Raw genomic sequence first — 27,862 nt, 5'->3', positions numbered from 1 at the left:
CTTAAGGAGTAATACATAAAACTTCTTGATGTTTATGGGTTTATAAACAAAGGCATAACTTGATAAATGATTTCGCATTAAAAGCAATGGGAACTTTTTACTGAATATATTTCTACACAATGTACTACTACAATAATATTCATGATTTCTTAAAGAAGCATTTCTACGTAAAAAAGAAATCACAGTATTTTTTTTTCAATTTACCTCCACTTCTTTGAGTCCATCTTTAAGTTTTTCAGGTCTTTTATTTTTTGGTGACCATATCATGTCTTGTGCTAGTTAAAGAAAAATCAAATCATTGTTACACAATGTAATTACATCATGAATAGCAGAAATGGTTCCACAAATTTTCTGGTCTAAATGGTCAATGTATTGCTCAATAAATTAATATTAGTTAACTATGACATGTCCAAAATAAATATACAAGTCTCATACAATGTACAAGTATCTTTCATTTCAAATCACTTAATAATGTTTCAAGTTTTGTTGTGCTGGGCAAAAACTTTAAAGTCCTATTCTCTGTAAGAATCTGGCAGTGAGTGAATCATGATGAAAAAAAAAACTCAAGTCTTTTAATGAATCTTAATATTTGAAATGTTAACTTAAATGCAGTAATGGCATGCATTTCTTTTTTTAGTGTCTATAACCCAAAGTATAAATTATATGAAATGCATTGCAATATCATCATCAAAGGGAGATAACTCACATCTCCCCTACTATTCTATTATGACTTTGATCTTGCTTTCCTGCATCCTCTAACACCTCCAAGATGAATGAATTGTCAATTCGTCTTCAACAAAACACAAACTAAAAGGACACATTGTCAAATTTGTGTGTGTTTTTTTTGTGATCATGATTCATTATTTTTTAATTATACAATGTACCAGATTCATATAGATTCCTGTAATAAATACCTGTTCTCCAAACATGTACAATTATACTGAAATATTATACTATTTAGTCTAACAATAGGTTAGAAATATAAATATGACTTTCATGACTTAATTATCAATAATGTCATCTCACAATAGAAAAATTAATTATTGCAAACCTAAACCAAGCCAATAAGTAAAAAAATTTACATGATCGTTGAACTATAACTGTACCTTCAGTAAACAATTTTTTCTCTTCAGCATAGAGGACATCTGTGGGACCTGCAAGAAAAGAGGAAACATAAATGAATACAATTACATAAACATCCTTTCAAAGTAGACAAAAATGCTCAAATTAAGGAGGTAGACCTATGACAAGGGATATAACTCTTGAAATTAGTGATATGTTTGTATCATATTCAATTTCACCAAAGCCTCTCAAGCTTTTGTTAGAAGCAGAATAAAATCCATCCAAGTTAATTAGATGCTTACATAATATTGATGTAAAATGCTGAATACAAACATTCCAATGATTTTTAGGAGTTGTGTCCCTTCCCCTAGGTCTTCCTCCTTAAATATTGTTTTATTTCTTACTTAAATATTATTTCTAGGTTAAATTTGTCTGTTTAAAGAAAAATGTGATACATATAATTTCATGGCTGCTGTTGTATTATGAAAAGAATGTGCTAGTTTACACTTATCAAGGGTAAACTGGCCTAAATCAGGATATTTGGTATAACCAATTCAAAGATAAGAAACATACCTTTATTTCAAGTTTAAAGGTTTCAGGTCCAAGTATTAAGAATGAATTTGTATTCAAAACATTTTGTTGTTTGGTTTTATTTGATTAATGGACTGAGGACCAGTAGACATTAATGACATCACATTACCAAACTAGTTAAAGCTGCATTAGCTACCAAAATGTTCAGTTTTGATTCTACCGAATTTTGCTGATTCAATGAAATAAGTTTGTAGTAATGCAACTGAAGCAATAAATGTCAATAATACCTACAGAATATTGTGAAAACAATCATTTTTTTTCAATCAAAGAAGATCGATAGCTCTGATCTAATTATTTTTCGCCATTACTTCCGAACATTGCTGACAGAACATTCACATGGGTTAAAAATACTTTAACCTTGGTAAAAAAATAACAATAATGGAAATTACAAAAATGACAGCTGATGCAGGTTTAAAAAAAAAGTAACATATTTGCTAAAATAGAACCAATCAATCAGAAAGTTTGTTACAAATCAAGTTAATTTTTCATCTTGATGGTATCAAAGTCTGTATCTAGAATAAAAAATACATTTTGCTTCAGGTTGTCTTTAAAATATTCTATCACAGAGCTCTGATGGCTTATGCTCATTTTGCATGTAAACTTAAACTTTCATTTTTATTATTTTTTTTTGTATTGTCTTGAGGATATGTTCAGGAACCATTCCACCTAGACAAACAAGCTATCTTACCAGAATGTGACTTTTCATGATAACTATGGCAACCAATTACATCATCTGAAAAAGAATCCCAGACTTTTAAGCTACAAATGTATGTCACACATATTCTAAATCAGTTTCCCTAACTTTCTTTGAATATCTAAATGAAATGCTATATAGGCAGACTTGTTTAGTTAATGGCATTAAAAGTCATGATAGCATAACATTGAATACATTTTCATTTTTGCGGTTCTAGTATTTTGATTTTTGAACTAATTGTGTGTCTTGCCAATTACAATAAGCAAGATTCAAACTAATTCAGTCATGTTTTCAACAGAACTACACACAAAATGTACATGTAAGTATTGAAATCTCTTTGTACATGTATTATATGTGTCACTCTCGAATTGGTTGTGTTTCCTTCTTTAAAACAAACATAGAAATACCAGTACCACAGGCACTAGATGTTAAAACTTGAGTTTCACATACATTTGTGCATAGTATCAGGCACATTTTCATTTTTTTTCAATTTGCTTACCAGGTATGTTATATTGGTCTTTTAAAGATAAGATAAACAGTTCACCCATGCAGCTTGCCATCTGAAATAATACATTTAATTTGTACAGTTTAAAATACAACAGAAGAGAATGGATGATATGTTAAAAGTTGCTCAAATAGATTTAAGACTCATAACCTTTCATCAAACATGGCCTAAATTTCACAAGTAGTTCCCCTCTGACTACAGACAAATCTGTGTATCTAAAGTAGAAACTTAAGTTTGCCTGTCCTCACAGGCCGTGGCAGGGTTATCAAATTGAACTTGAAGCCAATGAAGGAGAGGGGAAAAATGCACATGAACATTCTTAGTTAGTAAATCAACATGAACGCAAAGAAATCCAATCTGTTGGTGATATACAACAATTACTGTGTCGAAGAATGAGCTTTCATGATTTTAAGTGTCTATTTACCCTGCCATCAAGACCAGAAAGTATTTGTTTACTTCAGGGGAGGTAAATCTTGTATAAAAGATAATTTTCGATACAATGCGGATTGATTTTATTTCCGGAGTTATACATACTTGAGTGCATGCAATATGTCATCCATTATGATTTAACGTATTAAAAAAAAACAATAAACCATATACGCATTATTTCAGTGTAATATCTAGAGTGTTAGTGTGAGGGCATTACATTCTCTCTTGTTGAATAACTAATTAAGTCATTGTGAAATGTACGTTTCGGGAGAGGAGTCACTGTGAGCAACAGAAATTTTGAAATCGTTGGACCGTACAACAGTGAAATCGAAGTTAAGAACTATGGGTCAGCACATTTTTGGATGTAAGTATTATTTCAATCTTTTCTATATATATCCTACGAAGAGAAATGACCCGGCCAGCGAAAGCTATATTTTTATATTAGCTGGCCAAATGATGTAGGGCGCTGGTCTGTGCAGGCAGTCACTGCGGTACGAGTTCGAGTCCGGCGGAGGGAACGACCAAGAACTTGTTTCGCAAATTTGACAGTTCTAACATCGTTGGGAATTTTTCATACCTTTCTATGCTTACATTAAATATATATATATCTATATATATAGAAGGGTCTGAATATATTATACAAAATGTACCGTATATAGTAACCCATTGTTTGCAGGTTGCTAATCGCCAAAATGTGAATGACCTCATACTTAATAGTCTCCTCTGTTTCTTCCATAATTTTAAATATCAAAATCGGCCAATTGTAATTTTTATCATTTTTTTTTTTGCAGGATGTACCAGAAAATCTGTTTTCCAGATTTTGAAATGTTATTATTTTTTCTGATGAATCTGTGCCTTTTGATTAAAGAAATTCAGGCAAAAGGTATGCTTAAATATTTATTCACTAAAAATTTTAAAAACAAAACTCTTACTCTATCCCACAATTCGTTCGTTTTTATGTGTAGGATAAAATTACGGTTATAAAAATGCACATCAGGTGCGGATCCAGAAATTTTGAAAAGGGGGTTCCAGAGAAAAAAGGAGTGTCACATTAAGCTAATATTTGCCTTTTTTTGCCCAGAATAACAAAATCTTCCAAAAAGGGGCGTGCCAAACCCAAAGCCCCCACCCACTCGGGTCCGTCACTGTAGTCAATGTATCAATATATTAGTTTCACACGGACTGGACGCAGTGAATCGAAGACTGTCAGACAACCTCGTTATTATGTTGAACGTACACCCTGTGCATGAATGAAACTTTATTATATGTCATGTATATGAAAACCATAACACAAAATCCATTTGATCAATACAAAAATTCTTCAAAAATATATTAGATATTAAATCCACTATAGAGATCTTACGATAGCAAAGTGTATTTTAAAATGTTGTCATGTGGAACAGATGAAATCGACTAAGGCCCATAGAGACATAAATATTCTATATTGATATGTATGATATGAATAATATTATATCTCATCGTGTGACTCGTATCAATATTTATTTCTTGTGAGCCTTGGGAAATGACTTTAAAAGTGACTCTTTTTTTTCTCTAGAAAAGCAGATTGCTCTTACCCTACCCGTGCATTCGACCCACTCGTCCAATGAACAGCCGATTTAGTTGCACATGTATTGAACATCACTATACATTCAGAATATTTCATGTCAAAATTTGTATCACATACATTGTCAACCCGAGACTTCGGCGGGGTGATATAGATCGAGGGTTGAAATGTCCTGTTCATTATATATATTTTAACCATACTTCAGGTATGGTCTGTGAAGGGGTGCGATTTAGGTCTAGGGGTGTGATATAGGGTATGCGATATAGATCTGGAGGTTTGAAGAGGGGAGAAGATACAGGATTTTAACAAATACTTTTAATGCATATACAAAAAAGTTATATATTGAATATTACATGTCAAAATCTATATCACATGCTGTATCAACCCAAGACCCCTATATCATCCCAAGGACCATCGGCCCACGGGATGATATAGGTCGAGGGTTGATTCATCCCTTTCTGGATCCGACCCAGTACACTTTCTTCGTCAGTAATATCTTAATAGTGATTCAATCTTCTTGTCAATTATTTTTTGTAAGTGTCATGTTTGCCCTGTTCATTCAGGCTACAACTACATGTACTTCTTCCTTTTGCCATTTTCGACGCCTTAAAAAGAAAACTTGTCAGTTTTTAAAATTAGTCTTCTTGCGAAGCGATAGCTACAATTTATAATGATAAGCAAGGCATATATTTGTAGATGTACATTTTACAAAATCTGACTGTGATGCATACAGGCATTATTTGAGGTCATCAGACGTTGAGTACCAAGTTGTCTGGGACGGAGAACCTTACCCTAGGTTGTGTAGCTTACGCTTCGCCAATGGATACGCTGGGTTGGACGACGAGTGGCATATTTGTGCCGAGATCACAGACTTATATTTGGAATGCGGCAAATCGGAAGTCGTTTATAGTTATTATAAAGTAAGGGTAATAACAAAATTTCCGAACTCATATAAACTAATCTTAATTAATAGGAAATATTTAATAATACATGAACTCTGGCAAAGTAAAAAATAAATCGGGAAAAAAAAATGAAATTAGCCACAATATTTCTTACTTAATACGGGCAACATAACAGCCGTCACAGATTTTTGCATGCCCCAACGATAATATGCTTTCAGTCGTTTTCGGAATATTTATAGTGCACATTTGTCTTCTGATTTGTCCAAAATTCCATTTTATATATTTACAATTAAATTCTGACCAAAAATATAAAAAGTTACAATTTATACATTATAGTAGATATTCTGTCTATGAGTTGTTTTAGATTGATCTAGTATTCAACTGGTAAAAACAATAATTCATAACCAGAAATTATTTCGATACCGTATTTTTATAGTATTCGATTTCTTTTTTTAAGTGTTCTCGAAGTAAATAGAAAACATTTCATCCGTTTCAAACATTCCTTAATTCATAATTGCGGATTAAATATCAGTAAAATTTAATATCATTAAATACATCAAATGTGTTGGTGACCTGTTCACACTTCACAGAGAAGTGAAATGCTTTTAAGTGCTGTTACTCATAGTATCTGGCGATGGCTAGTTTCGGCAGTAAGAGAGAGTCAAGTGCGTTCAAATGTTATAGCTTGTACACTATCAAGACTCATGCAGCGCCATCACGTGGCAATGCATAGTAACTGGAGTCCTGCGGCTTTTGGCGAAATGTGTAAGAGATCTCGGAGTAGCAAGAACACCAAAGGAGAGAGTGCATGCTCACCGGCACGTGGATATGCCCTCATTCTCAATAACTTTGGTCAAGCTATGGGTCAAATTACTCCACTTTCTGATGGAAGTCTTTGGAAGGACAAAGTCTATGGAAGTAAATCAAGAAATAAAATCTGGGTAGATGGAACTCGTTAGCAAAAGCTTTGTCTTAGATAGAAACAAAAACAGAAAAACTGCTGGCACTACAAGTGCAGGGGTTGAGCGTAGAGTTAATCCCCAACCTTGGAAAAATGACCGATTACAGAAACAGTCACTATAAAACAAATACTTTTTCTGGCCGAGAATATGAGGCAGAACAAATCAACAAAAGCAGAAAATAGCAGATGATGCAAAGGCCCACGGAGCTGTTTTCAGCCAGATATACCACCAGAAGAGGCACTTTGAAAGTAAGAACAATGTACCAAAGCGGTAAATGTGCACACGCAGCAAAAGAGATGGACATTTACAAGATTGAAATCTTAGGATTAAGTGTGGTTCGATGGAATACATCAAGCATGTCAAGTATCAATTCCGGTCACTAGTGGTCTATACTCTGGAACCACCAACGCAGACGATCCACAAGAGAAAGGAGTTAAATTTCTGCTATCAAGAAATTATAAGCACTATTCGAATGAAATCCAATCTGACCTAGAATTACTAATACAGCCAGTTTCAACAAAAGAAAAACAACAACAATGATTCAAATACATACCCAAACAAATGATGCCAAGACGAGGATTAGGAAGACTAAAGTGCTGAAAAGAGATGAACTGATACTAGTTAGCGACTTCAATGCTAAGGTTGAATCAGATAGGAAAGGAATGTAGAGAGAAATTGGCCCACATGGTGCAGGAAAAATGAAAGAGAATGGTGAACTATTTGCATACATCTCTGTTTTCAACAACCTAGTTATAGGAGGGACACTCTTACCCCACAAGAACTGTCATAAAATTCCATGGGTGTCACCAACTGTAAACGCACGGAATCAGATAGACCAATGATGGAGATCATCGTTGCAAAACTACGGCTAAAAAGGGGTGTAGATGCAGCATCAGACCACCACTTAGAAGTATGACACATCCACCTCAAACTTAGCCATTAAACAAAATTGAAAACAAACGAAAAAATAATAATGAAGGAAAACTTTAAAGGCCAAGCCGTCATAGAGGAATTCTAACCCTGTTTACAAAATAGATTTTCTGTTTTAGAAGATAAGGATGATGATGAAATCAACATGATAATCTGGGAACAAACAAAACAAGCAATACTAGAAACTTGTCAACAACGAACCTAGGATTTATTCAACACAAACGTAAAATTTGGATGTCAGATAATACTTGGAGTGATATAATGGTAAGGATAAAATGCAAAGAAAATGTTTTAAATGTCACCATGAGACAACAAACAAGGCTTGCACAGGAGTAGTATAACAAGAAAGATAATGAGGTTAAGAAGGGCTGCAAACAAGATAAGAGCGGTTATGTTGAACAACTTGCAGTGGAAGTTAAGTTTCAGAATTTTAACATTCAATCCTTATAACCCCAGTGAAAGACAAAAAGGCAAAAACGAAAACAGAAAAAAGCAACTGAAACGTTTGCAGGGACATTTCCAGAAGTCATGAATAGATTTCCCCAGTAGATCCACCAAATATAGAAAATGGGCAAGTTCTGAGAATCAAGTCAGGGCAAATAACTATAACAGAGGTAACCACTGCAATCAAGCACCTAAAAATGTAAAAGCTGGTAGAATAGGCAACATACCACTAGAGGCTATGAAAGCATTGGATAATATCTCGATTGATAAATTTCATCATGATTCTACGAAACAAAATATGGGAGGGCGAACATATACCTGAGGACTGGAGTATAGGAATCCTAGAGTAATAAATTGAACCAAGATTATTAGTGGAAATCAAAAGAATGTAATCCAGGGACAAAGACTGGACATTGAAAACAGACACACACAACAAAGAACATAAAATAACCGAAATATTACGTAAAAAGCAACAAAAGTAAATAAGCAAAGCAAGAAGAAAGGTGATAATTTCATCTGTGGAAACTGGAGATGTATGATTTTACTTTCCATTCCCAGTAAAGTTCTATGCCATATCATCTTGCAAAGAATGAAGAAAGAAGTTGATCAGATACTAAAATACGAACAAGCAGATTTCAGACAAGAAAGATCATGTAACAACTAAATTACCACCTTACGAATCATCATAGAGCTAACAATTAAATGGCAGACACTGTTATACCTCACATTTATAGACCTCGAAAAGGCATTCGACAGTATTCAACCATCAAGTATTATAGAATATCCTCAGGTATTAAGGTATTCCTGAAAAAAATCGTATCTACCATCCAAAAACTTTATGATGGATTCACTTGTCAAGTTATCTATGATAGAAGCTTTACAGATCCCTTTCCCGTATCCACTGGTGTCTGGCAAGGATGGCTACTCTCCCCTCTTATTTTTTATGACAATAGACTAGGTCACCTGAACAGTTTATAGGACACCTTTGGGTATTCAATGGACATTACAATTATCTTTGCCGACAATATTTATCAGCTTTTACATCACCATCAAGATTCACAAGACCACGCAATCATACTTGAAACAACTGTCAAAAAAATGTAAGGCTTAATATTACTCCAAGGAAGACAAAAACTAGGAGGATAAAAACAAATATCTTAGAAAATCTAAAGATAGAGGTGCAGAAATTGAAGCTGTTGAACAATTAATATATCTTGACGTGTCATCAGCACATTAGGAGGGGCCGATGAAGACATGCAGACAAGAAAACGGAAAGCCCAAAAGCCTTTGCTATCCTTAGACCAATCTGGAGGATCATAACTCTCAGAACATCCACTAAAATCAGGATATTCAAGTCAAACGTTAAATATGTCGTTCTGTTATACGGATCAGAGACATGGGGACTAACTCAAGCTTCCATCATATTATACAAGTCTTCTTAAACAGGTGCCTAAGAAACATCATAGAAATAAAGTGGTCCATCAAAATAAGCAACTGGAACTTGTGGCAGAGTACCAGACAAGAGCCTATGACACAGAGAGTTATAAATGGGAAACAAGTGGTAATGGATTGGGCACACATTGTGGAAAACAAACACCAATGTGACCCGTCATGTCTTGGACTTAAACCCACAGGGCCACAAAAAAGGCAGACCCAAAAACCCATAGCGGAGGGATCTAACATCTGAAGTTCCGAGGATCGGGAAGACTTGGGAATAAGTTACGACGTTGACCAAAGACAGGAAAAGTGGAGGGCAGCACAGATTGCCCTTATGTTCCCCATAGGACGAAGTGGATTAAGTCAAGTATATACATCAAGCCTGTTTCAAGTGACCTTCCAAGGAGGGGAAATTGTGGTCATATAGAAAAGGTTGTCTATACATAAAGGATCATTGAATTGACCTTTCATGGGGGAGAAAAATATGGTCACATAAAACAGGATCATTTTACATAGAAATCATATTACATAGAATGGATCTACATATGGAGACGTTTTCTAAGGCGTGTTATTGCTGAATGCAGGTAGTGGCTAAGACTGTTGACTGTAATTGGAATTTTATGCATATTTATAAATAGCTTAAATTGTGTAGTGGCTTTTTGTCAAGTTCTTAAAATCAAAATAAATTGTCCTTTCATTATTAATTTTTTTAATTAAAGATTGTTTTAACTTAATTCGTGTATTCTTTAATGTAAATGCAATCAATTGTATTGTAAATTATAATCCCTGATAAGAAAGCGTTTGTTACACTTGTATCTAAACATACTATAGTTATTAGAAATAATGATATGTTTGTGTCACGTCTCCTTTAAGATTTAATTCTTATTAGAATGTCCATAATCCTACAAGTAAAACCAAAATTATGCTTTTGTTTAGCCTGGGTTTCAAAGATGCCACAATAGAACGAGTTCGAACCTCAGGGGCAGATTCAGGCGGTGGCGTGCGCCCCCTATAATTTGCAAAGCATGGGTTGTCAAAGGTAGTTTTATGTTGAAACTTGAATTTCTCGCAAATTTTTACCATAAAGATATCTACACTGCACCTGCTCTGGAAGAATATTTCAAAAATTTAACCTCAAAAAGTTTTTCGCCTCGCTACGCCCGATGGAATTTTAAATGTGCACCCCCAAATCTAAAATCCTGAACCCCGATGTAGGAAACAATCAAACATTGCTGTGTGCATGAATTTCGTAGTTATAACATTGTTGAGATTTTTGTAGACCTTATATGCATACTCTATCATCCCTCTACTAGTATTATGAAAAACATAATCCAGTGGAGAATTCAAAAGCCACTGTTACAACATACTATATGGTTGGAGGAAACTGTAGGTTAGTACTGCTCCAACCGTGCCATTAATTTAAAAAATCAACTTGATGAAACAGTACCAATATTTCGCATATTATGTATGTAAAATATAACATTTTTAATATTTGGCCTGTCAATGAAAATCCTTTGCTACATCAGTGTATAAGTGCTCCTTGCCGCGGAAATATTAATACCAGTATGTTGTTTTTTCATTGTAGAGTTTTACATGTAAAGATCGACTTCCAATTAAAAGGTACTGTGATACCCATTTCATTTATATCAAGCTTCTTCACTTTAATACTGGTTCTTCAGAACAGACAAATGCCAGAGTGAGAATAAAGGTGACACGAGTTAAGATGGAGAAATCCGATTCTTCAGGTATGAAAATTGTTTTAGATCAAAACAAAACAAAACAAAACAAAACAAAATGAATATGGAAATGTTCGGGTTTTGTACCCCCAAACTGTATAGGAATTACCCTGTTTGTGTGTCTGTCGATTCGTCTGTCCGCATATATTGTAAAGAGAAAATTCTCCTAAACCAATGCAGGGATTTTGACCTATTAGGATGGCTTGGCATCATATGTAGGTGAGGAAATGAAAGGGAGATAACATAACTTCATGGTTTACATGTTTAGCCGGAAGGCCAGGTGAGCTTTTGCCGTCACTAAGTGTCCGTCGTCCGTAATTTTTTAAAACATCTCATCTGAAATTACTCAACTGATTGTAACCAGCTTTGCATAAATGTTTCTTAAAGTATTTTTATTAATCCTTGTGTGGTGATTATGCAAATAATTGGAAAAAAATACAGTTGGGTTTAGCTAAAATCTGGTGTGGAGTGAAACTGTTTAGCATGATGGGATTGACCTGTGCCGAAATTTTCAGGAAGATCCGTGAACGACTGAATGAGTAATGGGAATGTTATGTGGAACATGTTTAACAATCTGTGTCTGGGGATTTTTTTATCTTGCGTAAAAACATGGCCGCTATTACTAAAACTAGACCATAGACTGAGGTCAAAGTGCAGAATTATGCAAATGACTCGAAAACGAGTCGGTTTGACTAAAATCTGATGGGAGTAAAATTGTTCCGCATGATGGGATTGACCCATGCCGAAATTTTAATAAAGATTGGTAGACAAATGAATGAGATATGGGTCCTTAAATGGATTTTTCCCAAATTTTACATTTCCAGCTTTAAAAATCTTCTCATCTAAAACTACTGGCTGGATTGAAACAAAACTTTGCTTAAATGTTATGTAAAAAATGTTTAACAAACTATGTGTTGGGATTTGTGATCTTGCGAAAAACATGACCACCGTTTATATATATAAAAAAAGATGGACCATAGGGGTCAAATTGCAGAATTAGCTAATATTTGGCAGAAGTAAAATTGTTCAGCATGATGGAATTGACATGTGCAGAAATTTTCAGAAAGATCCGTAATGATGAATGAATGAGAGATGGGTACTGAAATGGATTTTTGTTTACAATCTTCTCTTGGAAAACTTTTAGGATGGATAGTAAATAAACATGGTATGAATGTTTGTTAGGATATCCTTAACAATTTTTTATCTGTCGGAAACATGGCCACCACTACTAAAAATTGACGAATTGTTGAAATTTCTTGAAAACAGAAAGGTTTAGCCTAATTTTCTAGGGGAAATATTGATCACTAAAGTGAGACCAACCTATGTCGAAATTTTCATAAAGATGTGTTGCTCAATGTTAGAGATATTGCCCTTGAAGAGTAAAAAATGACTATATGAAAAATATGAAAACCCGATAACCGGATGGATATCTACGATGCTCTGTATTGATTGTTTCTGTGACACAAGTACAATAAGGTCAAGCGTCCAGCTTTAGAAATTAAGCTATAAAAACCAGGTGTGCGATTCAGGCTCTCTAGAGCCTCTTGTTTATAGTTATCGCTACTCGGACTCCTCCAAAACCGCTCGAGGGAATCTGATTAAATTTTATAGGCAGGTGGAGCATCGTATGTAAATGTGCATGAGAATTGTATTTATTGTCAGAGGAATCAAAAGGGAAATATATCCAATATCACTGTTTTATTTCAAAAAACCCTGTAAACGCAACAACTCATTAATAAACGGGTATGACAAGACAAAAGGGGCAAAAATCAATATTTTTTTTTATATTAGAAAATAAATTTTTAATATTATAAATAATTTTTGTTAAACAATATAAATCATTATTTAATAGATATTCATTTTGTAATATTAAAATATTATTTTCTAATATTACAAATTCCTGATTTAGTAATATTATAAAAAAAAAATATCACACATTTTGTAATATTACAAATTGAATTTGTAATATTAGCAAATGAATTTGTAATATTAAAAAAATGACTTTGCAATATTTCACAATCAGTCAAATTTTTAATATTACAAAATGATTGTTTCATATTAAAATTGTAATTGAATACAAAAAATCAGTTTTCTAATATTAGAAAATCAATTTCTAATATTGAATAAACGTTTTTTTTTTTTAATTTAGAAATTCATTTGAATTCTTAATATCAAAAAATGATTTTTTTTTTTATATTAAAAAGGGTTAGAAATAAAATTTGTAATATTAAAAAATGAATTTTACTCATACGCAGGTGCTGAAAGGATGTTGCCACAGATGAAAGGAAAGTAGGAAAGTTGACAATTTTGAATGAAAAGTCATCACGTCTGTCGTAAAGTTTGGTCAATAGTTTTCCTTTACCATCGATTTCTATGTGTAGGTCAAGATATGAGGCTGACTTGACAGTGTCTGTAGTATCCTTAATATCAGGTTCTTTGGGGTAGATGCGATGTATCAAATTCCCAAAATTAGGATTGTTTAAAGATAATACGTCATCTACATAGCGGAAACTGAGATTAAAGGATCTAGCTAAACGATATTCTTTCTTTTGGATCAGATCAGCTATAAAGTCAGCCTCATAAGAGTAAAGGAATAAGTCAGCAAGAAAAGGAGCACAATTTGTTCCCATTTATACCACCAAGGGAAGACTGGGATTGATTTTGGCGGTTAAGAATTCAATCTTCTAGGAATTTGTTTGAAATTTGAATGGTGTGTCCATAATTGTCTCAACTGTTCAGGGTTTGACCTTTGTGGTCGTATCAAGATGCGGTCTGCCAAACATTATATTATTTTATGTTCACTTATCTATTTTGAATGCACCACGAACTCAAAGCGATAAAGCTTTGATTAAAACTAATTTTTCCTGTCCTGTTTGGTCTCAACCAGTCTTATTGGTTCATAAATTCATGTATTTTACAGGAACAAACACCTTAGCAATAATTTTACCAATTATGGTTGCCTTAGTTATATTCATGATAACTGTTACAATCTGTGTATACAAAAAAAGACAAAGAATCCTCCGAGAACAGATGCGAGATACTGGAGGAGTTGTTGTTCTTGGTCGTCGTGGCGACATGGTTATGATGGGTGTACCTGCAAACCGGGCCAATGATATGATGGCACATGCAGCAAATCAATATCGAGGTAAGTCGGAGCCTCAATCAGGATTATACAAATAGCTATATAAATATTAAAAAAAATGCAAACATTTCAGAATTTACATTATTTGGACATGCAAGCTATATTTTAATATAGCCGAGCTGGCCCAGTGGTCTAGGGCGCTGGACTTAGCGCAGGCGGTGTTGCCATAGATGTCACAGCGGTACGAGTTCGAGTCCCGCGGAGGGAACGACCAAAAACATCGTTGGGAATTTTTCAGACCTTTCTATACGTTTATATATCTTCCCTGTATCAATTTGATCCGATGAAGCAGTGTAGCGAATAGAGTCTTCACATTCTAAGACGTTTATATATATATATATATATATATATATTACTTTTTAAAATATTTTAATTATAAAATATGAAATTTGAATGCTTTCAGAAAACCCAAACAGACCTTACCTACCACCCACACAGAATCAGCAGCATCCACAGACATATACAGCTAGCCATAATCCAGACACATCATCGCAATCATATACTACAAACGCTCCACCTTCATACAATGAAGTAGTTTATCAAACAAAATCGTAAATGCAAAAGCAATACAAAGCAGTTGAGGTTGTGGGGTATGAACAATTTTAAAAGGAAACTTCATACAATACAATAAAGAGATTTGTTCAAGGGATATAATAATTATCGTAATATGTGTGTTTTGTGATTTATGTGATTTACAACGAATTAAATGGTTAACTTTTGGCAAAAGAGTTTCTTCCTAGCCTTTACCATCACTTGTTAAGAAACTAACTGGACTCAACTGAGAGGGAGATACAGTCTTTCTATTATTCCAGATTGAAGTCAGTTTTCTAGTTAAACGACATAAGTAAGTTCATCAGGTATTCGTATTTCAATCAACGTAAGACCACTCCGTGTCCTGAAGTTAACTACTTTACTTGCTGTAAAATCCGTACTTTATATTCAGGTAGATCAAACCAGCATAGTATTTCTTGTTATAAGATTTTCATATTTTTCTGTAGTCATGTTAGATGGGCATACTTAAAAATGAATGGCATTAGGTCACTGAACTTTATTTCAATGTGATTGAGCCTTGAAAAATGTGAATTGCATAAGATTTTATATAAATCTTATGAGGAATTTTCTATTAAAAAAAAACAATTACAAAAAAACAATGAAAGACACAAAAAATTATATTTTCATTGTTGTACTAAAACACTTCTGTTCAAACTCTTAAAAGTTTTGTTTTCTTTTTGTTACCAAACATCTTTTAATTCTATCAAAGGAAAATATCAACTTTTTTTAAATACATATTTGAAGATAACATCTTTACATCCCATCAAACGCAATTTGTTCAAATTACATATTTTTTAAAAAGATTTGAAAGACACCCCCCCCCCACCCCTAAAAAAAGAAAAAAATGATGCTCCGTGAAATAGGTATGATCAATCAATAACCATTTAAAAATAAAATGATTGTAAAAATTACCGCATTGCAGATTAGTTCATACATATTTACATGCATGTATATAATTTCCTTTTCAATTGTTAATGACTGAATTGTTTATTTATGTTTTCATTTTTAAATGTTATTGTTTTGATAAACGTATATAGGTATTTTTTTTTTTTTGAGATATTGAAAATGTATATGTTCAGTATGTTTACATCAAATAATAATAAAATGGCGTTTATACATCGTTTTTACTCTTAAATATCATATGGAATTTTTCATAATGTTAAAGAGAGCTTTCCACACAAGATATATGTATTTACACTTTCCCAAAGTTTCATTTTAATCGGTGTAAGCATTCTTGAGTTACTGTGCACTTGACCCACTTTGTTATGGATACATTTCCGTAACCTGAATTGTGTATTGGATTTTTTTTTTACAAAAATTAAAAGGAGTTTCCTACTGTAGGTATACTAGTATACACTTTCTTAAAGTTTCAATTTAATTTGTGCTTGCAAGGTTTTTTGGGAGGTTATCGTCCGAAAACGTGCGGGACAGACGGACGCGAGTAAAACAATATGCCCTTTTAGATGCGGGGGGCATAAAAATTCCAAGGAGTAGCCTGTTACAATACAAGGTAAAGAATGAGTGTAAAAGAATCCCTTGTGTCCTTACATAACACCCTGGCCTACAGTTACAATACCATTGGTAAGCACTGGACCTCTGTCGAGAAAAACTCCAAACTTTTCCGAATCACATATGATTGCTTTCAGACTACCAGACAATGTGTAATTACTGGCAGCAATACTATAATCCCAGCTTAACTCCAGGCGTGAGTCGCTTCTGTGTTGACAAATAGTGTAAATACAGCAAACGAACAAAAATGCTCATTTATAGCATACTGAGAATGATGCTCCTTGTGCGTTTAAGATATATACAATACATATTCAGTGTCCTAGCATATCGGAAATATGGGTACGAGGCTAAGAAACGGGGATTTCGCGAGGCTTTTCCGAGCGATTTACCCCCGTTTCGCGCTGAGTAACTTTGGATAACAATGTCAACAAGTCTTGTCAAACGCTTTTACTGTATCATGACGTCACGAAACGAGTCATTCATGCATGGAATTCCACGGTGGATGCATGTAAACATTAAGATTCTGGAAATTCAACGTCGGCGACCAGTCCATCTTAAATTGCGATGCAGGCTCCGTTTCATTGTCGGAAGACATTTGTGGACGACTACCGGTCGTCTGCAGTGGAATGCGGAACGAGAGGGATAGACCAGCATAAGGTATACAAAATAACAAAAAATACCCAGACACCATTTATTTATACATCACATAACAAACAAGTCACGATTTCAATACTCAAACTTTTAATCTCCAATGAGGAGAAATATAACATACAGAAAACGTACAACATGTATGACTGATTTTCTATGCGAGATCAACATGGAGGCCGCTATATTGCTTATTTACAGTTTCCAAGGCAAAAAGTAGTTCCCACGTTATTCTAAAAATAACTGCCCAATATCGATTTACAATAATGGCCATGCAATATTGGCAGAAAATGCGCCGTTAACAGGATAAAAAGCTATATATGTGTCAAACTAGGACAGATGCTAAAATTTCGATTTCTTAGTCATGAAATAAAACGGTGAATTTTCAGTATATAAATAGATTGTATATGTATGACAATATTTTTTAGTGATCACTATTAAGTAAGTGTTTTTTTCTACTGGTCCGATGACATTTTTTTTTTTTTTTTTTTTTTTGAATAAGTTTTGATATAGGCCCTACTAGTGGTCATAATCCAAGGGAAAACAGTCCAAGCCCTTTAAGTTAATTTCAAACTCTAGTAATAGTTAGGATATCTTCGTTGTTTTAAAATGTCAGTAGTATTGCATCTTTAAGTGCCAATCCCCACACCCCTCTGCACCTACCACAGTAGGTATAATCATTTTTGCTTCTTTGAAACCTTATAGATTGTTTTAATGAATGATATAAAAGTTGTTTTTATCTATCAAAGTTTCTAAGATATTGGCCAAATATTGACATTTTTTTGCCTTTCAACGGCAATAATTCTAACAAGGAGTCGTCTGACAATTTCGATCCAAAGAGACTTTGTGGGCCTTATCATAAAGACCATTTCATCAATTTAAAGTGTTTTTATCTACATAAAAGTTTTCAGGATTCGGCTGAAAACGGTATACAAGAAATGTGCCTTTCAAGGGCAATAATTCCAACAAGTTGTCAGACAATTTTGACATGTAGAGACTTTTGTATGCCTTATCATAAATATCATTTCATCAATTGACTTTTTTCCCCCTATCTATTAGTTTCAAGATATTGGCTGAAAACTACAAAAACAGTCATTTTACACCTTTCAAGGGATTTAACTCCAACATGGAGTCCGAAAAATTTGACCCAATATAGACTTTTGTAGGCCTTATCAGAAGGAACATTTGGTCAATTGAAAGTTTTTTTCCTATCTTTTATTGTTTTCAAGATATTGGCTGAAAACTGCAAAACTGTCATTTTCACTTTTCGAGGGCAATAACTCCAACAAGAAGTCGTCAGACACTACTGACTTGATGCAGACTTTTGTAGGCTTTACCATAAATATCATCTCATTTATTGAAAGTTTTTTATCTATTATAATAGTTTTCAAGATTTCGGCTGAAAACTGCAAAAACCGTTATTTTTCACCTTCCAAGGGTAGTAATTCTAAGTCGTGTGACAACTTTGATCCAATTGGAACTTTCGATGAATTCTTCAAGCTGAAGAAAAAATGTCATATTTATTTTCAAATATCTTTATTAGTATATGATATATATGTAGAAATTGGTGACGTGACCCCTGTGGTCTAAAAATAGTAACGGCAGCCATGTCTATCGACTGATCAAAACTCTAAACACAACTTCTGTGCAAGATACCCAAGGGAACATTCGTGTAAAGTTTCATTTAATTCTGCACTGTAGTTTCAGAGAAGAAAATTTTCGAAAGAGTAATCAATGGAACCAAGGTTATAGCGGTAATCAAAAGAATGTAATCCAGGGACTAACACCAGACATGGAAAACCGACATACACAACAAAGAACATTAAAGTAACCAAAATCATACATACAAAGTAACAAAAGCAAATGAGCAACTCGGACTCCACTAAAAACTGAGAGCATGGACCAAGTGCACCGGTAGGGTAAGCGTCCTCTGCTTTTCTAGAAACATCCGACGAGTTAATAGCTCATAAAAAGTCAAGTCCAGGGTAGACGAACGAGGAAAGGAAAACCATGACCCGTTTAATAAATCAGTTTTCATGGTGCAGATGGATACACCATAACGATCCACGAATTCATGATGACGACCTTAAAACTTCTGCAGTGATGACTGTAATCTTTTAGCAACATAACCCTGTTCCAGAAGCCTATTTAATAGAGTTCTAGCGGGATACAAAAAGTCTGCGTAGTTTCGGCAAGCTCTGGCATAACGTATGAGTTGTGATATGAACACTCCATACGCAGGTGCTGAAGGGATGTTGCCACAGATGAAAGGAAAGTTGACAATTCTGAATAAAAAGTCATCATGTTTGTCGTAAAGTTTGGTCAATAGTTTTCCTTTACCATCGATTTCTAAGTGTAGGTCAAGATATGAGGCTGAAAAATTGTTAGCAGGCGACGACGACGAAGCCAAGTAATAGCAAAAGCGCACATGACTCTTCGAGTGAGCTAAAAAGGCAACTAACGGCTCGGTTCGCTAGTTCAAAATGATATAAGGAACTTCTCAGTATGTTATGCACAGCACGAGTTGCAACTGTATGCATTAATTTACACCAAACATGTACCACTGAAGGCTTATTTGAATAAAACGTGTAGACTCACCACTTGTTAAAGCTTAGAATATTCAAAGTTTTTTGTTTACTTCTTAATTATTTTGAAATTTCTTGGCACAAAGAAGTTACGCATGAAATATATTTTTGCACATTTAACATTCTCTTGCTATCATCAAGACATGTAATGTCATGTCATTTTTTCTACATCATGTCTGTTTCAATGACTTTTCAATATACGTATGTCGTACATGTATCTAGGGCATTTATAAAAATATTATTTTTTCTCTAATCTTAACAAATCTTTTCGGTGCTATTGAAACATTATTTCAATCAACTGTTTCATAACATTTTAACGGAAAAAAAATCAGTGCTCCGGGAGCAACCATCTGATTATTATGCGAGGGGAGGGCTAGGGTCAAATTTACTACCCTGCCTTTTTATCTGAAATAATAGGTCCTGCTCTTTTTTTTTTCCTTCGACGAAAAATTTCAATTCTGCCTTTTTTATTCTAAATTTTTCGAACCTTGCCACCCCACCACGCAATAAAATCAAAGATATTTTACTAAAATTAAAATTATAATTGTATTTACAACATTGCTTGTCACGTTATTAACATATATTTACATTTAATTTTATTTCGCTTTTTATCGAAAAATAATCTTCTTGGTCTTATCATCTTTTTCTTGACGCTTCTTACCACTATTGAGAACCTTTGGAGGAAATAATTTTCGATACCATCTGGATTGATTAAATTCCCGGGGTCATATTGCGGTCACATTTCTATTTAAAATAAACAGTACACTAAGTCGGTGACCGAAGGTGTTACATAGGAGATACCCGTATTCCCTCTACATTCGGTTAAAACAATATTGTGTTGTACACTTAAATAGAACAAGCACGGCAGAGCTAGGAAATGAAAATCGTACGAAATTCTTATTAGATTGGTTCAACCGGTACTCGGGACCGGCTTCGATGTGAGTATTATATTTCCACCGATACACACATTACATAAATTCATAAATGACTATCGTGTATAAAAAATAAATAGCACACAAATTCATTCTTTGGCTGTCGCCAATCGCCAAAATGTTTTTCACGGTTATCCATGTGTAGTTTTTGAACTTTATTGAAAGCATTTCTCTAAAGTGAAGACGTAGAACGTATATTGGATAACCTGTATACGTGTGTTTGACAGGGCTTTGGTAAAAAGAAATTTTATCTTAAAAAAGAATTAAGTCTACTGAAATAAGCGTGAATGCTTTAATCAGTTTTTAAATAAATAATACAGATGTGGTCAATGGAACCAGTATAAAATCATTTTCGTAGGAAATTGCATCACATTTTACGTAATACATCAAGTGTGAATTTAATTTAGTAGGAAACACCATGTTATTAATTCACAGGCGGATACAGAGATTTCGACAAGGGGGTCCGGGATATTATTTGCTCAAATTTGCCCAAATTGTACACGGGGAAAATCGAAATTTTCTAACTTTTATATGGGGTCAAATAAATGCAATATTTATTTTCTGTAATTGAGGCTATACTTATCGACTAGAGTGTCTTAGGCGGGTTCCTGTAAACTGCGGAACGAATAAAAAACGAAACGGAACGATATGGGCGGAAACGAAACTAAACCAGAATGAAACGAAATGAAAATCATATGTGTAATACTTGACGAAAATAGCATACAAAGTGGAAATAACTATCTCGGACCCCACTTAAAAGCGTTTTGCTGTTGCATTAGTCTAGAGATTGATCCGGCAGATATCCGCTCTTCCTATTTTTAGTGCATGACATTTATATTAAATAATCAAATGTGTCTGTTATCAAAATAAAGAGATTCACCCGCTCATATTTATAGTTAAATATAGATCGGCCATAGTTTTGGAGATCCGATTTACGGTTTCAGAGAAGATGCTTTTCAAAGTAATCAGACGACCTAAACAGCAGGTGACAGACGGCACAGGAGCCACGTGAATGGACCACTAGAACCTTGTAGTCAGTTTTGATTTTAAAGTCCTCAATGTTTTCGGCCGGAATGAAAGTTTTGTATTCTGTAGTTTTATACTGTACAAGACAACCTAAAACGTTTTCTGTGCATTTTGATTCCCCATAATGATACAAATGTAGTTAAAAGATACCTAAATATAACTTCGATGACTCTAGGGGTGGTCACGGTTGATCCAATGGACTACAAATCTCAACTTTTTACAGATCATTTGCAGATCACAATTGTTTTCGGGCATGAGAATTGCCCTGTGGCGTCTTAAAAGCTAGTTATACCATGTGCATCACGTTCAGAAAACAGATCGGTGTACAATTTACTTGATGAATATGTTCTCTACAAATGCTGTTAAAGAAATTAAATGTACAGTTTTTAAATACCTGACATGCTATGTGTAGCTTTCCTTGTGTTATATTTAAGAATAATATTTGTGAAAATAGAAAAGAACATTATCTCTGTGCTTATCTCAAACGTTAAATTGGTTCAAAAGCATCCTTTTAGGAATTGTTTTGACGTAATATAGTATTTTTAATCTCATATATTTCTGAATAGAATGCATATTTGGTACCCTACTAAACACTTTCCTCCCTTCTTCTTCAGTATCCATGGTTGGACTGGAGGAGCGATTCGCTATATGATTTCTATCATAATGCTTTATTGTTTTTAAACAGCACCACCGTCACTAATTTTACAAAACAGTAAACGTTCAAATACTGTACCATTTAAGTAAAGCGTCACCATATGTTCACGTAAGGTGAACTACATGCATACATTAATGTTTAATCATACAATGCAGAAAGAACGGAAATAAAATTTGGCTACATAATCATTGTTAATCTTAAATGTGCAAATGGCATAAGGGATCTGCTTGGTGACCTAGTTGTCCGTCACCTTTGTTTTTCAGTATTTGATAATCCGTTACAACTTAATTAATGTTTTACTTCTTATCCTGTTTAATTGGTTATCAACAAATATCAAGCGAGCCATTGTTTATTTTCTGGATTGTTTTTGATGATGCAGCGATTCCGATACTCATTACTTTAATTTATAAAACTTTCAATTAGTGTCATTCGGTCCATTTCGTTCCGTTTTTTTTTTGTTTGTTTTTGTTCTGCATTTTACATGTACCCGTCCTGGGCATAATCCTAACAAATTTTAACTAGAGCTTTTATATTCATTTTTATAACCTATTTAAAAAAATCTTCTTCTCTGACAAAAAAACATAACTATTTACATCCTTCCATAATGAAACTATAAGCAAATTCATACGAGAAATTAATGGTCTTTTCTCTCGTACCACTTCTCTTTACTTCTGAAAAAGATGGAATTTCTCAACACTTGTAAGAAATTCCAGGTCTTCAATTAGTATGTCGCTAAGGTAAGCTGAGGAAATGTTGCCTTTATACTCGAGTGTGTTGGGTGGTGGTATATAAAAAGTCGAGTAGCACTGCATATTTAAGTGAAAATATGCGCATAAATGGAAAAATATACTGGTAGTTTGATAAACATGCTATGTTTAAAAAAAATGGGGGAAAATGAAAAAAAAAGAGAGGGTAAAGTAGGATCATTACACCATGTACATGTACCTGTGTTGTACATGTAATGAAAACCATGCATCCGTTTTAACCTAGTCATTTTTTAAGTCCAAAAGGGGTTCGATTTTCGTCTTTTATAAATAGTTTCACTTCATTTACTTTGGTGTCTTTTACAGCTTGCCTTCTGGTAGGGGTTTTATCTACATTGAAGACCTGTGGTGACCTGTAGAAGTCTTGACTTTTTGTGGATGACTGTCTCATTTGTAATTATACAACATCTCCTATTTACATATTAGACAGGTTTCACTGCATCAAAACAAACCTTAAAAGTAGTTCAATGGAATCATTTCGCTAGCCTTTTTTCTTCTCGCTAAATTCTATATGTCTCTAATTTTTAGATTCATTCGGCTAATACAATACGAAAAATACCAAACATATAACTAATGTACCAACCAGCAGTATCATTTATTTCAGAGTAACAGTTATTCAGATTTTCCGCTGAGGTTAATATTTCTTCTGATGAACGTCGTTCTTCTATTTAAAGAAATACACACTAAATGTATCATTGTTTATCAATGTGTGCATCTGTAAGCCAAAATGCAATTTTGATTTATTCCGAAATTGTGAGGGAGTATAATGAGTCACTGTGTTTTGTTAAGACGGCCATACGAGGGCATTGGCTCTCGCCTTTGACAACCAAAATCAGTGCATTGTTGACGACGTCACAGGTGATAATGATGGAACACAGGTAGCATGCATCATTTTAAGCCAAAAATAAGTACTTACACTCGTCCCTAGTACAGCTCTGAGATTTTTTACTCGCGTGATAATTTACTCAACCAACTGCGCTTCACTACAGCAAAAGACGAAATTTCACGACACCCGTGTGAAAAAAATCCAGGATCTCCATTAGTGACCCTCGAGATTACGAAGCGTAAGAGCTGTTTAATGTGCAGCTGTAAGTTCCTGAACAAGCAGAAAATATGTCTATACCATTTTCTCCTCATATAATTAAAATTCTAATAAAATTTCACTGATAAATAAAATTGCTACACATTTATTTATAGATCTGCATTTTACTAACACTGACTGCGATGAATACAGGCACTTTTTAAGAGAGCCAAATGACGAGTATCAGGTTGTCTGGGACGGGGAACCGTATCCAGAGTATTGTAGCCTACGCTTTAATAATAACGCAGGATCAGATAAATGAATGGCATATTTGTGCAGAGATCACAGTGGAAGGTCAGAGGTTTCTTACATTTATGCTGAAGATATACAGGTATAGTCGTCACACGTGTAGGTTTATTTTATTTTAAGCATGTGCATTTTATTTTTGATGCATATTTTCTACAAGCATTTAAAAAAACATTGATGCTTTACCCAAATAACTGTTTTGGTGGTCTGGTTGTGGGGGTTGTGGTTAGTTTCTATCCTTAGACAAGTCATACCGAAGGCTTTTGAATTGGTAGTCATTATACAGTCACTGCTTCTTTGTTATGCACATGGTACATTTTGTAAAGATAGAAAATGGTTGGGTAGGGAGTCAGAATAATGTGTCAAAGTAACACGAAATGAAGTGACCCCGAGTTTCCGAAGCATGACTGCTGTATGACGTGCCTCATTGAGTGGATTTGCTTCTTCTATGTAGCACGTTCTATGTACATTAGAAATCCGGCTAAGGGCATAAAAATAATAAATATTATGGTCATGTCGTTTAATCGAACGTTCCCATCCTGGAATGCATGAAATGTTAAATCACATCAATTCAATCAGTCAATAGATTAAGCTTTGCTAATTGGTGGCAATTCGGCCTTTGACATTTCAGTTTCGCATGAAAATGCCTCTCCCATTTTCAAATTCCTTAAAATTTGCTGTGTTTCCTAATGCATGTATATCGTATGTTCCCAAAATGTTCCCGTCCTGCAATTATAATATCGATCCATTATCCTGTTTTTTGTTATTATAGAGATTTACGCGCAATGATCGACTTCCAGTTGAAAGGTACTGTGATAACAGTATCATTATCATTAAACTACTTCACTATTCCAATGGTTCCTTAGAACGAACCGAATTCCAGACCGTATACATGTCAAGATCAATCTACCTTACTTACAAGAGTAACCAAGGGAACCACGATTCGAGTGGAACTCAAAATAATATATTTTCAGGGTAAGGGCTAGACAGGGAAAACAGACACACACAACAAAGAACATGCATGAAATAACCAAAAATAATACGTACAAAGAACAAAAGTAAATGAGCAACCCGGACTTCACTAAAATTGGGAGCTTGGACCAGGTGCACCGGTAGGGTTAGCGTCCACTGCTTTTCTAGAAACACCCGAGTATATCACTTGGTAGACGAAAGAGGAAAGGAAAACTAGGATACGGAGACAAAATCGGCTATCATGATTGCTTTGTCATAGGATGTTAAACCATAATAAATAATTCAATTCAGTCTCACCTGCGCATGGAGTTTTCATCCCTCGACTCATGCAAGAGCTTGCCAAATGAAACTCTCCTTTTATATAATACTGGGATAGGCTTTAAAACTAATGGGCACAAAGAGGTGTAGCAGCCCTATCTATCTTACTCTCATGTATCACTTGGATCTATTTCGACACACACACACACACAAAATGTGTATATATCAAAGATTGTTCAACATTTCATTTGTTATGTCCTGCATGGGCAGAAGTGGCTCTATCTGACATTTTATTAAGCCTAGATCTCATTTCTTTATTAGTCAGTAACATCCCAGAATAGTATTGCCTATTTTAGGTTTCGTATTGGCGATTGGTATAGCTGTTGCAGTCTTTGTATCTACAAAAAGACAAAAAGCCTCTTGTTGGCTTTGCGAAATGTGGGGAAATGGAGGAGTTGTGGTTCTTGGTCAGCGTGGTAATATGGTAATGATGGGTGTACCGGTAAACCAGGCAGATGGCGTGATGGCTTTTGCAGAAAACCAACATAGAAACATGATGAAAATCATTTCTCGGATTACGTAACTTTTTTACACTTGATGTCTGAAATCCAATTTGTAATTGTAATTTAGGGTGTTTAGTTGGGTTCCCAGGATTTACTTATTTAAACCACTAGACCACAAGAATAAAATCGAGTTGCTTATGTCCGTTGCCTTACAAACATATTATAAATGTATTTGTCGAAACTTCAAGGGTAAAACAATAACGCTTTTTTTGAAAAAAGATATATATTGATGGATTAGTCACTGAAGGTGCTCGTTTTACCATTTGAGTGGATATATAAAAGCTTCGTACAGAAGAGCAGAAAGTTTCTGTGTATACAAAATTGAGATCGCGTAATTCCTAGAAAGTGTGATGTCAATTTTAGAAAAAAAATGTTAAAAGTTCTTCTTAAAATCATTTCGGAGAATCAAAGTGGAAACAGACCTTATCCATCACCGGAACAGAACCCACAGCAGCAACCATTGATTTACCCAGCTAGTGATAACCAGAATCATGTACAGAGTAACACAGTTCTACAACAGTGCGATCCACTCGCTCATCCATCTTACAATAAGGTGGTTTATAAAGCCTAAGTGTAAAAACGAAATTAGTCCTGTAATAATATTAACCAGGTGATGTGACTCCATGTATACATTTACCAACGATCAGACTGATTTGAAAAAATGCCAGTAATATAGCAGGTCTGCCAAGCTTCCAAGGCACAAATGCGTGAGATTTTGTAAAAGTTAGAATGATCAAACTTTAAGGCAAAAAACAGTGGATCAAAGGAAAATATCACCAAATCAGATTCGAAATGCACGAGTCTCGACACATTGCAAGAGAGTTGGCACTATTGGTATAGCCTATACCACATTAATATAGTGTACATATAATTCTAGTTTCCTTTTTATTTAACATTTAAGAATGAAAGATTCAATTTTGCAGCTTGGCATTGGCTTCAAGTTATAAAAGCCGATGCGCTTTGATGTAGCTATACAAATACTTGTATAGTGCCCCATATTTACTTCACTGATGATTTGTTCTGGTTTATTGTAGTAAGGTCCGTTGACTTTTTTAACATTGCATGTAATAGTAGGTATGACAGTTGCATATTATTTTATAATGGCAGATCCAGGTGGAAGGTTACGGGGGTTGGAACACCCCCTTTTGTTGAATAATTTGTTAATTTCTCGCAAAACATGGGCAAATAATAGCCTAGAACTCCCGTTTTCCTGAAATCCCTCTGGATCCGCCCTTACTTCCTGTTAACCTTGATGAACAAGAATTCAGTGTTTATACATTTAAAGGGCAATTCATTTTATTGCGGGTTGTATACATTAATATATGAAAGTTTTATTTTATCCATTTTGTATTCGTATTTATTTTGTATAGTTATTGTAAAGCTGTATACTAGATATTTTTTCGATTGTAGAATTAAAAAAATCATGACCGTCTATTTGAATTTGAATTTTATATGAAATTTATATACATGTACATTTTTTCTCTTTTCTATACAAGATAATACATATGAAAATAGGTAGGCCTTTGGGGCCCTATGGGAGTTAAGGTTGATACAAATGTACCTTATGTGTTACAGATTTTGACATGTAATGTATATCACACGCCCACTGTGCATAAGTGCCACTCGTTTAGTCGTACATTTCCGTGATTGGTCTTAAATTTCATGCACAGACAAAA

At 34.3% G+C, this 27,862-nt stretch overlaps 2 protein-coding genes and 1 long non-coding RNA gene across 6 annotated transcripts in view; 2 read left to right on the top strand and 1 right to left on the bottom strand.

The window, feature by feature from the left end:
- Window positions 1-3,329, bottom strand: part of LOC148626511 (WD repeat-containing and planar cell polarity effector protein fritz homolog) — a 29,198-nt gene extending 25,869 nt beyond the window's left edge. For 2 of the 4 annotated variants that reach the window (XR_015920085.1, XM_088570542.1), the window contains exons 1-5: window positions 3,277-3,329; window positions 2,847-2,907; window positions 2,342-2,386; window positions 1,107-1,154; window positions 205-275 (exon numbers count right to left, since the gene is read on the bottom strand). Coding sequence is in view for 3 of the 4 variants with exons in the window: in XM_088570542.1 (XP_088426668.1) it covers window positions 205-275; window positions 1,107-1,154; window positions 2,342-2,386; window positions 2,847-2,907 (225 nt within the window). In the remaining variant the exon portion in view is untranslated. Of the gene's footprint in view, window positions 1-204; window positions 276-706; window positions 798-1,106; window positions 1,155-2,341; window positions 2,387-2,846; window positions 2,908-3,233 lie in introns of those variants that run through there. The other 2 variants (XM_088570543.1, XM_088570544.1) reach the window with 2 other exon arrangements.
- A 199-nt stretch (window positions 3,330-3,528) lies between these two features.
- Window positions 3,529-16,066, top strand: LOC148626510 (uncharacterized). Its single transcript, XM_088570559.1, has 6 exons — window positions 3,529-3,645; window positions 4,073-4,164; window positions 5,542-5,765; window positions 11,106-11,265; window positions 14,177-14,401; window positions 14,802-16,066. Coding segments are annotated over exons 1-6 (855 nt in total). The 5' UTR covers window positions 3,529-3,643; the 3' UTR covers window positions 14,954-16,066.
- Window positions 16,067-20,461: 4,395 nt separating this feature from the next.
- LOC148626509 (uncharacterized) lies at window positions 20,462-27,618 on the top strand. The gene is made up of 3 exons (XR_015920087.1): window positions 20,462-20,627; window positions 24,264-24,478; window positions 25,980-27,618. It is a non-coding gene; the product is annotated as an uncharacterized LOC148626509 (long non-coding RNA).
- Window positions 27,619-27,862: the final 244 nt, after the last annotated feature.

The sequence above is a fragment of the Perna viridis genome, chromosome 2, assembly GCF_037379345.1.
Source record: "Perna viridis isolate PV_CMFRI_1.1 ecotype Kerala chromosome 2, ASM3737934v1, whole genome shotgun sequence".
In the NCBI taxonomy this organism is placed as follows: domain Eukaryota; kingdom Metazoa; phylum Mollusca; class Bivalvia; order Mytilida; family Mytilidae; genus Perna; species Perna viridis.
This window is presented reverse-complemented; position numbering and strand designations above follow the sequence as displayed.